Source organism: Tetrao urogallus (assembly GCF_951394365.1).
Source record: "Tetrao urogallus genome assembly, chromosome: 5".
NCBI classification, from domain to species: Eukaryota; Metazoa; Chordata; class Aves; order Galliformes; family Phasianidae; genus Tetrao; species Tetrao urogallus.
This window is the reverse complement of record NC_136818.1, coordinates 50,742,530-50,760,551: the sequence shown is the minus strand read 5'-3', so window position 1 is coordinate 50,760,551 and position 18,022 is coordinate 50,742,530. Positions and strand designations below refer to the sequence as shown.

At 34.3% G+C, this 18,022-nt stretch overlaps 1 protein-coding gene across 1 annotated transcript in view; it reads right to left on the bottom strand.

Annotated features, from left to right (window-relative positions):
- The window catches only part of DNTT (DNA nucleotidylexotransferase), a gene marked incomplete at both ends in the record, with an annotated part of 83,140 nt that overhangs the window by 24,415 nt on the left and 40,703 nt on the right, over positions 1-18,022 (bottom strand). The window contains one exon of the mRNA XM_079535648.1: positions 6,127-6,229. Coding sequence (XP_079391774.1) covers positions 6,127-6,229 — 103 coding nt within the window. The remainder of the gene's footprint in view (positions 1-6,126; positions 6,230-18,022) is intronic.

The following is an 18,022-nucleotide window of genomic DNA, read 5'->3' as shown; positions in this document are numbered from 1 at the left end:
GTTACAAACTGATCTGAGAAAACTTCTCACGTAGCTTCCAGTCTGGGATTAATAGTTTCCAAGTCTGCTGATTTGAAAATGCTTATTTTTAGCAGGTGCTCTCTCACATCCATCCTTAGAAGTGATTATAATTTTTACTTGATTTTACCCCAATGTCACAAGGAACTGATACTTGCTGTTTCCAAATTTAAAAACATAGTTGTAAATGTAAGCAGAGTAAATCTGACATGCAGTCTTTACTGCACTGTACACACTAAAAATAAATATGTTCCCTTTACCTAAAGTTACCCAAAATATCACAACTAAAGAAGATCCTGCCCTCAAAGTCTCCCAGCTGCTTTAAGGTACAGCATTTAAAAACATGTCCCACCCATTTATTTGCTGATGAGCTGGTTGTTTTTCTTCCTCTCTAACACTTCCTATTCTTCTGTTTAGGAACTTCAAGGGAATGCTCCTTGTGTACCTGAGATTTAACATCAAGCAATTATGTACCAGTTAAAGATTCAGTACTGGAGCCTTCGTATAGCTGTTCTCTCTTGCTGACTAGGCTGTGTCTTCTACTTGAATACATTTTAAGAATTTGCAGATGGTTAGCACTTGTTTAAGATATTTAGGAAAAAATTATTCTAGGACTAGATATCTCTGGGTTATTTTGCGGTGCTTTTTTTCATAATTTGTTGGGCAATTTCTAAAGCTGTTATAAAGAGCATAAAATGATAGATACTGCTGTAAATATTTATCTCAACTTCAAAATAATTCACTTAAACAATAATTACATAAGTGCAGAGTTCAACAAGCAGGTGAAACCAGATTGAAGGCCATGATATAATCTTTAAACAGGAGCCAAAACCTAGCTTGTATCAATCGGAATTTTTTTGGCTGTGGCAGGGGGGTTGGAGATTCATGACTCTTGAGGTCCCTTCTAACCTGGGTCATTTTGTGATTAGGCACTGGTCTTCACCATCACCCCATAAACTACAGCTGAAGTAGCACTTCTGTACATTTTGAAAAAAGTATGACTTGAAGGGCAGTCAGCTATGAAGACTGTATGAAGTTCTGGCTACTGCTAGCTGCAGAACAGCAGCCTTCGCATTAGTCTATGTCAGAGAATCTGCAGTTGTTTGCAAATTTCAATTTGATCTTCATCCATAAATTGCTGTAAATCAAGTTTTAAAATGTGGGCATTTTCATGTCTCAAATTTACAACACCATCAAAATCAAATATATTTTTTAGGGCAATTATGTCAATAATCATAACCATTTTCCTTTTTAAAAGTGATTATGCACACTTATTTAAATAGTCTGAGTGCTGGCACACCAATAGTATGGATAGTAGAGTCAATCCATGATCGAATTGGGGAAAAATCTGAATCAATAGCTGAAACATCAACCCAAATATGGTCTTCACCATTCTTCACTACTTTAATTAAACAAAATTCTATCCCTTTTTTAACATTACAGTCATAATTCCTAATATTGTTAGGTGAATTAATTCTGTTAAGGCTAATTAATATAGATTTATACCACCCAAAAATGTAATCCCATATGTTCTTCTGAAATACAGATATGTTATTGTTATAAATTTCCTTCTCAGAGAGTTTATTGAAGCAGAACAGAATTATTTTCAGTGAAATAGTTATGACAATCCAAAGTAGGTTGTAGGCATGCTAGTTCAAGGTTGCAACACAGAAAAATCCCTACTTAGGTGAGGCAAATGGAATTCTATAAATTGGAGCAGCTCAAGGAACTGATGCCTGGGAGCAATCAATGCAGCTAGAGTGAGGAATCATTAGGAAATGGCATCAAAGGCTCAATCAGCAATGCAAAACTTTACAACTGCTGCCTAATCATGCAGCTGCCTTTTTCTATTTGATGCCAATTTTACCAACTAGAAGAACTTGAAATTCCCAATGCAGAAAAATGGTCTGAAATTCTGGGTATTCTTCGGGAAATTCTGTCCCGAACAGCTTGGTTTTGACAGGAATGCACAGCCCAGCACCAGAATTCAGGAACAAAGATTCTTCCCTCCATACCATGAACATTTCTACTGGTGGGCATGAAAGAGTGATGAAACCGCTACATGGGGGACCTCTCAGGTGACCAACTGTTGAAGAAATTAGTCCAGAAAGCTATGAAGTTACCCAGAATTGAGGAAGAGATTCAATTACACATCTGAAAATTAATATATACATAACTTTGTACATACACAAGTTATATATACATAAGGGAAATATACATACTTAAACCCATATAGATATATGGAGCACACACCAGAAATATCAGACTTCATACAAACTGCCATTGCTGCTGGGACCTTCATGTAAAACACAGCAAGAAGGGGAACACTTCTGCCCATTTTATGCAATAATTTCAGAGGCTGGACAGTCACATTCAACCCCATCCTCTGACTAAATAAATTTAAACCAAATTCTCTTATGTCCCACTGCTGTGCTCTAGTCACCATGCACTAGTCTGTTATAGTTAAGAATGCCTTCAACTTCTTCTGAAGTTGAGCCAAAATGCTCAATGAAAAATTCAGAATGTAAAAAGTGAGGCAACATTTGTTTACACAGAGTGAATAGAGTTCTGCATGAATGGAGCATTCATCTGAGAGAAATAAGCTTTTTGTTCTGGCTTTGTAACTGTTTCTGTATCTTGTCTCAGAAGCAGTTTTTGTTGCTACTGAAATTCAGCTGTCACTCAATAATCCACGTGCTGCTGTTCTGTGAACTCTGTTTATAAAAACATTCTCTAGTAATGATAAAGCTAGACCACTCACTTTTTTCTCTCCACCTATCCTAATGGGACACCAGGCCTTCCTTTCCCTGACCTGTTCACCTCAGCAAGGATGAATGATAGAGTCTAAACCAGACCACAAAATGCTGGAATAAGTATACACAGGAATGCATCTATATTCAAAGCCAAAAGAAAATTGAAATGGCAATGTGAGCTAATGCAACATTATACTTACATGAATTGGAAAAAAAACAACAACAAACAAACAAACAAAAAAACAAGTAGAGTGCAGCAATGCCTGAAGTAAAGCAATCTCTTCTTTCTCTGTTCATGGTACATATCTAACAACAGGAACAGTGCTAAATATATTCTATATGTTTTTAGCGAAAAATAAAATACTCTTTACACAGTATGCAATTGAAGCTGTATTGACACAGATGGCTCAGCCTATATGCCTACAAATTTCCCATGAACCTCTATCCCACAAAGGAATTAATCTCTTACTTCCTTGAAGAAGTTTCCTGGAACCATTAAAACCATAACCTGTGTACTGCATTGCAGCTTTTCCATTTAGCCGTGCTACTTTCAAGTTCAGCAGAGAGACTGTGTTCTCTTTATTTCTGCCCATTCATCCCTGATGATGCTGCATCAAAAGAATAATAGTGCTGATTTAACCGCATAGTTCCCAGCAGCTTCCAAAAGAAAAATCTCTAAACTTTTCAGCTAAGAGAAAGGCCCTTTTAAACTATTCAAATAAGGGTAGGGTTCATAGCTTAGGAGTAAAACATTGCAGGATCCTTCACTAAGAGCTGCTGAAAGGAAGGCAACATCATGACCTCAGTGACATTCTTTGATGAATGTGGGCTTTGAAACAGTAGCACAAAACTAGAAAGCTGTGAAACAGCCCACAGGTGTACTGTCAAAAAGTATTACAGTGTTTTAAGCTTCTTCTTTTTTTTATTTTTTTCGCTCTTCAAAATCAAAGCTGATTTAAAAAAAAACAAGAAGAGTACAATTCTTCTCTTTCTTTTTGTATTCTGATTTTGCTGGCAGGTAATTTTTTCAGTAGTAATGCTACGAGCCAGTATATTACAACACAGTAGAGAGGATGTAGAGTGTTGTAAGCCATAGAAATTCTGGAGAAAAAAAAAAAAAAAAAAAAAAGAAAAGAAAAGAAAAGAAAAAAAGAAAAGAAAAGAAAAGAAAAGAAAAGAAAAGAAAAGAAAAGAAAAGAAAAGAAAAGAAAAGAAAAAGAAAAGAAAAGAAAAGAAAAGAAAAGAAAAGAAAAGAAAAGAAAAGAAAAGAAAAGAAAAGAAAAGAAAAGAAAAGAAAAGAAAAGAAAAGAAAAGAAAAGAAAAGAAAAGAAAAGAAAAGAAAAGAAAAGAAAAGAAAAGAAAAGAAAAGAAGAAAAGAAAAGAAAAGAAAAGAAAAGAAAAGAAAAGAAAAGAAAAGAAAAGAAAAGAAAAGAAAAGAAAAGAAAAGAAAAGAAAAGAAAAGAAAAGAAAAGAAAAGAAAAGAAAAGAAAAGAAAAGAAAAGAAAAGAAAAACAACACAAAGCATTGAAAATGTTTGTCCATAGGTTTAAACTATCTTATTTGGGTTTGATTTTCACAACCACTGTGCACCCCCCCCACCCCCCCCCCATAATATTTTCTTTGTGCTGGGATCTCTAGAGAAATCCTAATCTTTTCACCAAACTCTTGACCTCCAGCTCTCTCACTGCACTCATTTCTGCCAAATTTTATCCTTCAAAAAAAAGAAAAAAAAAATCAACAGGAACAATTTATTTTTTATTTCTTTCCTCTCAATTCCATTTAATGAAAACACCTCAGGGTGACCTGAAAATCTTCTACCATTACCAGACCTCTCAGACAACCACTGCTCCTGTTAACGTAAGTGGAACTTAACGGAATGGGAGAAGGGATGAAAGGCTGCACTTGGGGACAGGCCCAAGAATCAAGTCTGCTTAAAAAGGTAAAAGCACAACCTACAAGAAGAAACGCATTCTCTGCTTGGAATTAAGGAAGCGGGATAACTGAGGAAGAAGCTATATATAAATAATAAAGAGATAAAAATAGAGTTGTTCCTCAGCAGACGCTAATTGCCACAGCTTCATTACTTTTCAGTGCAGCATAAAGTTTATCTCCTAGAAGTCTACTTCAATACGTGCATTTTCCATAGAGAATTATGATGGAAATCAGAGAGATCTACAAAATTAGTAATAATCTTTTAGCATTTTGAAGACCAAAAGTCAGCTGAAGGAAGAGAAATTCCACTAGGATTGTATCAGGAAAGGTCTTGTTTGATGCCCTGACATTAAATCCAGTTGAAAGGCTCTAAAACATAACATTTATTCCATCAGATAAGTTTCTGTTTATTTGGGGAATGTTTTTTAAATCTTTTAAAACCTCTTAACCCATTATACATTAATTAAAGAGCATGGGTCAAGAATCAGTTCACAGGCATTCTGTCCAGGCTATCTGCACTGAAAGCTGACTGCTTAGCACTGGGGCCTATGATGATTCACTTCATACAAAGTGCTGCTCTTTGACATGTTGAAATGTACTCAGTTCCTTTGAATAGTACAGGTAGTAAATGTCAAAAATATATTAGCTGACCAGAAAGGTTGAAAAAGAAACAAAACATTATTTCTGACATGCTGTATTTCTGATCCAGGAACATTTTGAGGTACTTCCACCTATTATAATTGAAAATCTTCCAAGTTTAAAGCTGCTTGGAAAAGAAGAAAACTGAATAGAAAAATCCTTAGATTAACAATTCATCTGTGAAATGTGCGCAGTCAAAAAATATAGACATTATAAAGGGCTACAACAATTCTCACAGTGGATGCCATGAAAATTGCTAATCTATAGGCTGAAAGGAAGCCAGAATTCCTGGAGCTGTATACTCAAGTTTTCAGATCAGCTGTCATCATACCATAAGGTAACAGAAGTCCACTATACTTAAAGTGGAGCTCCCTGAAAAAAAAACAGTAACTTGGGAGGAACTACTTCCATTTTAAGAAGAATGTGTATCTATACATGTATAATTTCATATATATATAGTATACATATATTATATATATATATAATTTTTTTTTTTTTTTTTGAGTATAAGAACAGTTTTACTGTGCCACCCAAACCTCCATTTAGCCTAACTTCTTACCTCTTACGGGAACATACAACAATGCACAGAGTATTCCTGATACAACCTTCAACTGCAGCATTCTGAGCTGAAGGATACATCTAGATAATCAAGATTAATAACCAACTAGAATAACATCCAATTTCAAAAAATAATATGTGAAAAAGAGTCAACTTAAGTACTACATAGGCCTAATTCAGTGATTTTGGAACATACATATATATCTAAATGTTATTATGTTCATACCCGCTTTTTCCATAAGTTAACAACTTTATGCAGAAGTTCATCATCTTCCCTCTGTCCTGGATTGGTGATCAGAAAATCAATATCATGCCCAATCTTCTTACCCCTGAAAGCAATGAATAACAAGAAGAAAAAAAGAGTTAAATTCTTGTTGAATTTCACACTACTTTCAAAGAGAATATATATATATATATTTGGCTGCATTATAAAAAGAGAATCAAGTGATTGCAATGTTTCCTGAAACACAATCAAAATTGAATCTTCTCTTTCTTTTATCAGGTCTGTAATTTTTCTCTGTTAGCTAATAATCTAAAGTTCTGATGCATTTTCTCTGTTGTTCAATTAGATACTGCAGATCCAAGTAATGATGTTAAATCTCTTTCTTCCCCTTAAGTCTCAGAAATGAAGGTCTTAGTCATTGCTGAAAAGAAAAATATCATAATCAAAATACCACAACACATCTTAAGAGTCCAGTGCAGTAAGAGCAGAAAAACTTTCCAGTATAAACAATGCAGTCTTAAATTTTTTTTTTTTGCTTTTGATTGACTTTTTTAATGAATTGTCTTTTTTTTTTTTTTTTTTTTTTTTTAATGACAGTCATAATCCCAAATATTTTAAATTTTTTCTCTTTTATGTATAATGTTGTGTTTTGCAGGGATTGGTTTTGGGTTGTTGTTTATTTTTTTTATTATTCGATTGGCCTTTTGTTAGGGAGTTTTTCTGAGAACAATTCAGCCCTAATGTGACTAAAGCTTTTTATTAGACTTACTAGGTATTGAAAATTATATCCATATGCACAGTTTAATCATAAATGCTCTTAGAGAAAAATGATGTCATAATCTTTCTTTCCTACATTTAAATCTAGACATTCAACTTGCTTTTCATCTAGTTGCAAATTATTTTATTTCTAAATCGTATTAAGATGTAGTTATCACTGGAGAACAGGAAAAAAAGCAAGCTATTTGGATTGCTTCCTTTCAGAATCATAACATATTTGAGAAAGTTAAAAATTATCCTAGACTGCAAAACATCTGAGGCCTGCAGAACCAATACGAACTATTCATTGCATTTCAAATATTGCAATAAGAACTGCACACACGTTTATTTATTGGCTGTAACCAGGGCACCCTGTGGAGAAAGCACAGTCATTTCTGTAGAGATGTTTCTGAAAACAGGTGCAATAAGCAGGAGAAGGAGTAAACACCCAGAATCTGAAATAGCAGCACTTGACTGTAGCACAGCTCCAAAATCTCCTGTGTTAGTTGGAAAGTCTATCTATCTCATGCAGCTATATCACAAGGGTACGTGATGTTATAGTTCAGGTATGTTTCAATTCAATTCTGTTCTCAGTATCAAAGAAGTTGTAAATTGTTACACAAGGAGTGAAAATTGGAACTATCAAAAAAAAAATATTTCTTCCTTTGTATTTAATGAAATGATTCCTTCTCTTGAAGTAGTGCAAAAACTGAACTTGATTTCTTAGACTTGCAAGTTTGTAGGAACAGAGCTGATTGGCAGATGTCTACTACCATTTGTGTGAGTAGAACAGTGTTAGCAGCAAGATATAAGGAAATGAAAACCTAGGTTTCACATTTGACAAGCAGTCTAACTCACTATAATGAAACTATTATGCCATGTCTGCAGCAAAGTCAAAACTGCTTAAACAGGTGGAAATGATTTCAAAAGAAGTTTCAAACAAAGCATCAGTCTAGCCTTAGAATCTGAACAGTAATTCAAACTCATGAATACTTAGTATTCCAAGTAAAAATTTCTAAGTGTTTCTGTAGGATGACATTCATTATCTCATAAATTACCATAATAATTCAAAATTCTTACATAGCACTTTTTACTTCATGTCTCAAAATTTTGTTTTGTTTTGTTTTTTCCAAATGGAAGGAACTTAATGTTCCTATCTTAGAGATGTAGAAAGTGACATAAGAAAACTTGCCTAAACTATTATAAAGAAAAATAATCAAAAAAACTTGGAAATGGATGGAATCAGGAGTTGATTCCTGACTCTTCCTCTGGTAATCAACACATACTGAATGGATGCATATTTTAATTTTATCTACAGCTGCCTGCCTTAAGCTGGCTGTAATAAACCTAAGATGTTCAACCAGCCATTTATTTTGCATAACAGAGTGCATTTACTAATATGCTTGTTATGATTGAAGTTATAATATTTAGAACTGATATAAAAGCATGCAATATATAATTACTGATACTGTCAACCATACTTCAGCTTCTCTTTGAAATGGTTCTTATTGGGTGAATTTCCAACTGAATTTGTTGGCTGTTATTGTAACATTTAGTCAGATCTCCACTAGTGCCACTTGCAACTTTTTTTTATTCCAAATAAATCTATCACCTTCCTTGCAATAGAAAAGCAATATGGTAAATTCATAAGCTGTATAATATATACTACTCATGGCTCATAAGTCATGTAGAAAAGTGCATGGTGGTACAGTCCTTCATTCCGATGAATTTGAAGGAAACATGGTCATTGATTACAGCAGAGCAGAGCCTTTCCTCGCATATACGTACATATTTACACGCAGTATAAGATCAGATAGAGACAGGTTATTCTGTCCAAGCTCAAAGAGAATATGTATATGTTTATCAACAATTATCTCCATTTGCATGCCAACAGTTTTACTGAAGATGAAGCAAACTGTATACCCTGATATGATATAATAAAGAACTCGAGTTAAAAACTGTGGTACAGATATCTGATTCTCAAATCAGATTTGAAACCCCAGAATTAATCATCCAATTGAGTGCCTCAGAGATGAAACGTATATCCCTTGTTCATTACCAAAGTTCAAGAAGAATGACGTGGGCCTCAGTCTTTTCAATCCTCACCATATTCAGGAAAGCAGGTTCCTTACACAGAGTTATAAATTGTCTCTGCCATGACACACCCACACATATGCATACACATTTCATGTTTCTGACTCTTCCAATATTTATGATAAGAAATGTAGAGAATAAGAAATTTTGTTTGTTTGTTTGTTTATTTTGTTTTTTTTAAACCAGAAATCCACTTTAATATCAGACTTTCCACAACAGTTTATTCTTTCTCCACATCTGCCATATTCTGTAATTTAATCAGCTCTCAAAATAATCTTAGCACAATTACTTGAGCACTTCTGGAGGAAGAAGACACTCAAGATTCTGAAGATAAACAGGAAGATCACCAGAGATAACTTTGGCACACTGGCTCAGACTTCTCACAGCTTGGACAGCAGACCAGCTAGCAAATTTGCATTTCTTCTGACAAGAAATTTCCATTTTCCAAATGGAAAACTCTTTGTCTGTTTTCCTCCTCATTTTGTAAGTCACATTACAGTCATAACTCCATCCAATAAGAAAATATTTTCTATCCCTTATTTAGGCAAAGTTCTTGTTGACAGTATGACAGCACTGTACATGTTGAATGAGGTTTATGTTGTGCCTAATCCTTCAGTGTTTGCACATGAGAACACCACCACTGATATCACAAGCTGTAATCAAATGCTTGTAGCAAAGAGCCTAGAGGACTAACAGGGCTACTTTTCAATATCTGATCAACTGTATTAATTAGCAAAGAAACAATGAGAATTAATTACATAATGAACCTTCAAATCATACACTCATTCAACTGCCAGAAAATATAACAATGAAGTAGGAAGAAACAATGGAGGACAGAGATAGATTTGCCATAGACATTTCTGGCTTCATTCCATATGAATATACCTTTTATTCCTGGTAAAACTGTGGGAAAATATTGTTGAGGAAAGCACATGCACTCTCAGACACTGGATATTGTCTAACATTTTGAGTTAGTCTGATGGGCAACAGTGTGCTAGAGGGCAACATTGGTGGTTGGTGGAAGGTTGGACTAGGTGATTTTACAGGTCTTTTCCAACCTTAATGATTCTGTGATGGAACCGGATTATATTTAATAAAACAGAACATCACCAATAATATTAACTATCTGATTCAGTAGACTGAAATAATATTAAAAATATTAATGGATGTTTTACCTGTCTGAACTGCAACATTTACATTGAATAAGAAAAAAACTACTGTTACAAAATAGCTGTGTGAACAATGATTGCTATTGGGAAAGATAACAAAAATATCAGGTCATTGGAGATTTCTATGCAACTAATAAAAGTGGTAAGATTTTTAAACTCTTACTTTCTGATCTTTCTAGTGTTTAAACACATTTTGATACAGAATAGGAAAATTGGTAAAAGGAAACTCAGATCAGCACTACATAGAGTAGATAGTGCATGAAGAATGTGAACAAAATATCACGGGTTATAAATCTTCCTTTCTTCTAAAGAGCTGAGATTAAAAAGAATCCAGATGAAAGTCATCTGCAGAGCAAGCTGGGCAGTAGATAAATGCTGAAAACCAATACTGAAGACAAAGACAAATCCTTTATTTGTAGGAAGAAATACACGTATTCATTGTATGTTAAATTGAGTGCTGTCTTCTCTGCATTCTTGTTTTGGGTAATGCAGGGAGGACAGCTCCTAAACAGACATCCCCAAGTGATTTGAAAATGTGAATCCATTTGAATATTTCTTTGAATTTAGATGAGCAAGATGCATAAACATCTAGGAAGACCAAATGAAATTGCTGAAGCAATGATTGTGTGTTAGTGGAAAAGGGATTAAATGTTGCAGAACATTACACATAACTTCAGGAACAAACTGCAGTACAGCACAATGAACTTTTGTTTAGGCAGCAGAGAGGCCGAGGATAAGAAGCACAATCACACTTTTACGACATAGCAAACATAGGTGCCATAAAAATATATGATCCTGGGGGAGACCTACAGTATCATTAGCATGCATGCATAGTCAAACATACAATCATAGCTATAGTCAAACACCCACACATATGCATACACATTTCATGTTTCTGACTCTTCCAATATTTATGTCATATTTTTACTCTAGGGAGGCATCTTCTTCACTGGGTCTGATCTAACTCTCACTCTACAAGTAATGTCAAATTACTGTCTGGTATAAACTGAGTTTGATCAAAGAGAAGTAGCACAGTAATTCTGTCTCTACCACAGACCTAGTTAAGGTACCACTACCAGTCTTTCACCAGCATATGCCTTCTCAGAAAAGGAGGGAAAGAAATTCCAAATCCTAGGTACTTTGCATGTTTGCGAGTTTGCTTATTAAGCAGACTTTGCTGAGACATAGATCTAGAGAAGGACAATTACTTATAGCCAGATATGAAAATGATTTGGAGTTACTTCCACTCAAACTACAAAGAGCTACACTCTTCTGGAGATCCCCACCATAAGGAGAAAAAAGTTTAGTTGGAAGTACTGGATTGTAACACTACTAGAGATGGTACAGTAAAGGTAACATCCTGGACCGCTTAAAATCCAGAAGAGAAAAATTCAGTTAATTACAAAGTAATCAGAAATGACATTCATGATTTGTTCTCGACTGAAACACTGCAGATTTTAATGCCATTTTGAACAGCTATGCTAATGCTCCCATTCAGAGGTGAGTTACTAGCAACTTAATAAAAAAAAATGCAATGTAGATTAATAAATAAAACTGTCAGGTTTTAGATAAGTTAATTTACTGAATACATAATTTAATTAGAAATTATTTCAACACATTGCCTTCTGAAATTTTTTTCAGGACTGAAATCTGGACCTAGAGTTAACTTCATTGATACAAAAGGTCATTGACCTCTATGAGGTATACAGATAATACAGGAAAGAAAATGGCATGTTCTAAGGAACAGGGTAGAAGCAGATCTGTAAAAGGGCTTCTGCAATGGTGATTTTATGGTGAAAGATTTTGCTGAATAGAAGAAATGACAATGTTTCTGAGTGTTTGCAACAAGAACTGGGTAAACAGCTAAAGAAAAGTTTAAAAATTGTCTTGTTTGTGACAGAAATGTTATTCCAGTTTACAAAAAAATAATGTAACATTTATTTGAGGTTATTTCTTCAGAAACTCTTTATTGTATATTCTGATCAATACTATACAGAATATTAACAGCCTGAGTAGTATAACATAAATGATATCAGCCTGTTGCTATCATAAATGACCAGTTAACCTGGTATACTACACATAAACTGCTCTTAAAATCACAGTCAGCTTTAGCTTAGCAGTTGTTCTTAATATTCAGGTCAGCTTCACATTTTCAAAACAGCATTTAGATTCGAGTGTCAATGCAACACTGATTCACATACATATAGAACAGATAGCAAGAAAATAAATGCTCACTGAAGTGCAAAAGCAGCTCAACCAAAGTTAACTGTCCAAAAACACTGACACAGAGAAAACAGAACAGAATGCAGAGAGTAACTGTTCACAGGTCTGACTTGCAACATGCACTGATTACTTTGTCAGTAGAGGGAGGGTGGAAGAGGAACATTCAGCCAAAATAAACTAAGGGCACTCGACCATGTCAAACTCTACCAACAACTTCTCTTGCTCTCTAGGCTCATGATCTTTATACTTCCATCTTATGTGACAGAGACACAAGACTGGAGAAGACACTAGTGGCAAGATTTCATTTTATAGTTCATTGAATTTGATGAGTCGGAAGTCACAGTATATATCTTCCACCAAAGTGGAGAGGTAGTAAGATTACCCAGAGCTTGGGGTGGTTACACATACATTTTGCAGTTGGATTATGATTTGAGTGACTGGCATTTCAGCCACCGTGATGGACTTGATTTACACGAGAATAGGGCAGTCAGCATAAAATGATTTAAATATTTTAGGAAATCTAAACCCAAACTGACCCAAATGTTTTGGTCAATATCAAAATAAAATTTTGGAACCTCTGTCCTCAGGGATAATTTTTCCTTGGTTGTACAGCACGGGGCTCCTTGAAGGCATAGTTAATAGCTGTGAGATGTTTTAATAGGATGCTGATTAATGGCTGAAATGGCAATAATCAAATCAAATTAACTGAAATAAATTCTGCCACCAGCAAAGACAATTAAATGCAAATTTGACTTCACAATACATCTAACTAAAAAGATAACATACAGTTATGAGACATACTCTGACCTCTTTGGAGGCAATTTTTGGGTAAAAACGGAACGCTGTAGCTTTTCTTACAAAAGAAAACTTTGTAGCTTCTTCCGAAGAATTATTTTTGCATCGATTTAAGAATAAAGTAATTTTGGATTAGGCTGCCTCCAAAATGAAATCAGAAACTGAGCCAGCATTCTCCTGGACAGCTGTAAATCAGTCTTGTGTTCTACAAAGGTTTAAATTGCCAAAGATAGCATTTAGAAGCTTTTTCACAGAGGCAAATTGTCCAACACAGACTCAGCTGAGCTGTGTAAGTATTTGGCAAAGATTAGCAGGCGTCCTCTTAGAATTGCTTGAGGATGGACACTTCATTAAAATGTTACTTTTCTTGCCCAGTATAACACTACTTCTAATTAATCAGAGGCAAAACTTTATTTTCTACAGCAGTGGAAGCCATTTATTTTATTTTTGAATTTAATTCAACTCCATGCTGAAGCAGCTGTGAAAAAAATCCTTTTCCCTCTAGGAGCAGAAAGTTCATTTATAAAACATAGGGGAATATACTTTTAATATAGCATGCACAAAACCAGCACTTTCACTTTTATTTATTCAGCAGGACATGAATGCTATGGAGCATCAGTAGATGAGAAAGTTAGGAAAACACCTAACAATGCAGAAAATGCATTAATTGTGAGCATCTTTCTTGTCTCAACATGGGGTAATGTGTCACCTGCTGTAGCAGAATGGACCATATCTTGGCATGTGAGCTGGGCTCTGACAAGGAAAAATCACTGAGGCACAGAGACTTAGTGAAAAACCTGTGCAGTACCAGTTAAATCTTACATAAAACCTAATTTCACCCTCAGTGACTACACTGCCTCAAAGAAGTATAGCAATGCGTGCCATTCGCCTGATCTCTCATTAAATATACTTTCAAAGACCAAGTGTATGCTATGCCTGACCTTGTGTGCCTTTTAATTTTCTGAACCAAAAGAAACCTAGACAATATTTCTCAGAATGCAAAACACCTGGGCACTCCACTTCATCTCATGCTGATGTCTTCTTTCAAGTTTACTTTAGCAGATATTTGATGTTACTTACTCACAGTAGGAAAAAAAAAAAAAAAGACAATGAATGGTTATTCACTGAAAGACTTAACTTACTGTACTATTAAAAGCAAATTATCCCTTATATTATAAAGCTATATTGCATTATCTGTATTAAAAACTACTTAATGAGTTAAAAATATTATAATGCAAAAAAGCTGAAAAGATTTATTTCCCTCACCTCTAAAGGAAAAAAAAAAAAAAAAAGTGAAATTGATTATAAAACCAGCTTTTTACTCCTGAGAGACTACAAAATAGGTGAATTGCCATGCAAGAATTTAACCACCTGCTTCTTAATTAGAAAGTATGGCAATTTCTAGGTATTACAACGGTTGCACTACTTAAATTACATAATTGTCTTCCAGCTTTCAGCGACACAAATGTCTGAATGTGGCTGTCATCAATTATACCCTGATGATGAATATTTGTCTCTGGCTTGTGTACAACACTTCTTGCTACTAACAGCTCTAGATTGCCTGAATTCTGTATTTCACATAAATTCACCAACCAAAACATAGCTATGCTTAAGCTTTGATTCACCAAGAGTGCTGTCTCAATTTATGGAAATATTGCAACCATTCCTGGAAGCTCTCCATATAATTTCAAACTTTTAAATCTTCTGTAACGTACCATACCAATCTGTCACAGTTTTATTTAAATGAAATACATTGCTGAAGTTTTGTTTTTGCTGTCTTGGCAATTTCCTTAAATTATATTCCATTCCAATCAAGAATTTCAGATGACATCATAGAAATTTCCTGTGCACATAAATCAATGTTGAAGCAAAACCCTTTCAACACTATTTGAAAAACATATTCACTCTAATGAATACTGATGTGGTTTTGAGAGCTCATATATTCTGCACAAAGCTCAGGGCATAGAGATGATGATTTAGTCTTAAGTCACCAAACTAGTTTGCAAGTGCAAATTCTACTGTCATCATTTTCTATGTCAATGTGCAGCAAATTCTCACTCTTAAACTTTCTATGACAGAAGTACAGTGACTTTGGTTACCAAGAACAGTAAAATTTTAATTATTCTGAAATCTGAAGGAGGAAAACAAATATCCAATATATATTAAGGCTGAAGTGAGGATAAGGTGCAGACCAGGCTTGCTCAGATAACTTGTAATACCTAGTGTCTTCTGGCTTAACTGAAAGGCTTAAAGACTGCAGAATTATGCAGACTGAGAACCAAGGAAATTCAACTACTACTTATAAGGAATGCAACAAAGAAATTAGTGCACCCAAAAACACTGGATGTCTCCAGGAACATTATGATCTTTGTAAAAAAAAAAAATCATAAAAATAAAAAGTAAAAAAAAAAAAAATTAAGGAAATTACTTCTCCCTCTCTCTGCCAAGAAACATGAGATAATTAAAAGAGAGTGCTGAGACCTATAGGACCGCATCTGATCTTCCTCTAGAAGAACTCAGAATACACAAACATTTATGCTCCCTTACTTCTTTGGGATTGACAGACAACTTGCACTTCTTGGGACAAGATCCCAAAAACTGGTAGAGTTGGAATCTTCCAGATCTGGATTCACTATTGTATAGAGATACTGCTCTGATTCGATACAAATTCAAATGCTATGTTCACTTTCTGGTGGTGTTCTGACACAAAGTTGAATTTACCATCATGATGTATTTAGACATGGAAAAACAAGCTGGCTATAGATAGCACATGTACTCCAACTGCCTGCAGGTGGATCTAAACAGATGAAATGCACTGACATTCTGGATTTGTAAGTCATAAAATTTTCTTTTTTTATTTGTTTGGTTTTTTTTTGTTTCCATCTCAGCTGGTACACAATCTACTGAGGTGACACATTTTAAACAGAACTAGCTGCAAACTGCAAATTCAAACTTCAGCTAAACAATATATGTATTGCTAGAACAATAATCCAGTGATATCCAAAATCATTAATAATTCAGGAAGGAAAATGGAAAGGTCAGCTGCATTGAATTTATTTACTGAAATAAGCAGACAACAGTCTGCATTATTAATTATGAAAGCTGCACATTTTAAAAATGCGTTTATGAAGCTATTTGTCGCACTTATATTTTTTTAACAGGAAATAAGTGACTTTGCTACTAAGGAAGTTTCCATTTACTAGTTTCAATTCTATTGATCGAAACAGAATTGTCTGGTTCAGAATTTCTACTCTATTTATTTAGAATCTCATCATTAATATATATATATTCAAGACATTTTACATTATTTTGAAAGAAGAAAGAAAAAGGGTTTTATACAGTCATTATAAGAAAATTAACGAAGTTTTATAGCAATATTTTTGCTGTTTAAGTTTTCTGGTTGTAGAATTAAAGTTGTGTGTTCAAACCTACCTGATTTTGATTCTCTCTAGATAACTCCCTTGAGAGTTTCAAATTGATTATTTACCTTTGCTATATTCCTTTGTTAAAGAAACTTTTCATCAAAATGTTCTTTACTATGCATGACTGCTTTGGCATTTCCAAAAATCAAAATGTTCACTTTGGATGATTTAAAAGAGAAATATTAATACTTACACAAGGAAGGAAATGAGCACATTTTCAGGATGTCTAAATTATACTAGATGTTCAGCCTCGATTTCACTTATTTGGAAGTGATGGAACAATCTATAGAATCAACCTACCATAAAAGAAAGGTTCCTGTGTGCTTCCTGCTCAGCTGTACTGGAAGTTATATAAACATGACAGATTTTCTATTAAAATTCCTTGAACTGAGAAATAAAGTACTTGCATGCACCACACAGAAAAAATGGCAGTAACACCTCACCCCATCCCAACTCCTAAAATAAAATAAGATTGAGACTTTTGTTTGAGCTGATAGTATGATTACTTTGGGTTCAAGTAATTGTTTATGCATGTGAGTCAGTTTACAAAGACAAAACAAGCTAATTTATGAAGTCAAATTCCACATAGTTGTGATTATTTTAAGGTTTTTTAATCATTCATTCCATATAATGGCAGAAAATATCTGTTAATTTAAAATTTAAATAGTTGTGTCTTTGCTATCATACAGCCACAGGCTGGTTAGTTTGAGTCAAGACTTCCTATCTATCAAGAAAATAATTTCTGAATTACTTCTGAAAAAATATTACACGTATTGTAAACCTGATATGTGCCACACCTTTGGTTTTAATGACTCTGCTCTCTTCCTGGAAATTTTAAAGTGAACTGTTTGGTCTTTGCAGGCTGACATTTTCCATAAATACACTTATATATTTCTGATGCAAGAAGGGTAGTTGGGGGTTTTACAGAAGCAACAGTCTGAAGAAAATGAGCTAGCTGTCTTTTGAAACATAATTTGGACTGTGCAATTACTAATTTGGTCTGAAGGAAGAAGAGTTTATTCTTAACCTTTGGGATTAATTTAGAAAACTAAAGAATTATAAGAACAAAAACTAAAGAAAAATGATATTTACAATTAAAGGGAACATATTTTACACCAGAATTATGAGATACAACAAATATGCTCATTTCACCACAATTTTTTCAAATATAAATTGAAGTTAAAACTTTGTCTGCCAGTCTACATCAGTGTTTTGCCAAGATAGCCACCCTACTAGCAGTTTCCTGGAGCTGAAACGGTTACTCTTTTTGGGCCAAAGTGTGTTATTCCATTTTACAAAGGCATTTAAAGAGTAGAGGCAAAGGTATACTGCATCTCCACAGAGAAAGGCTACTGATATACTCTAAAAGTATTAGCATACAGAAAAACTCTTTTAAAGTACAAAGAAGGCTGTCATTAAATTTACCTCCTACCTTAAATA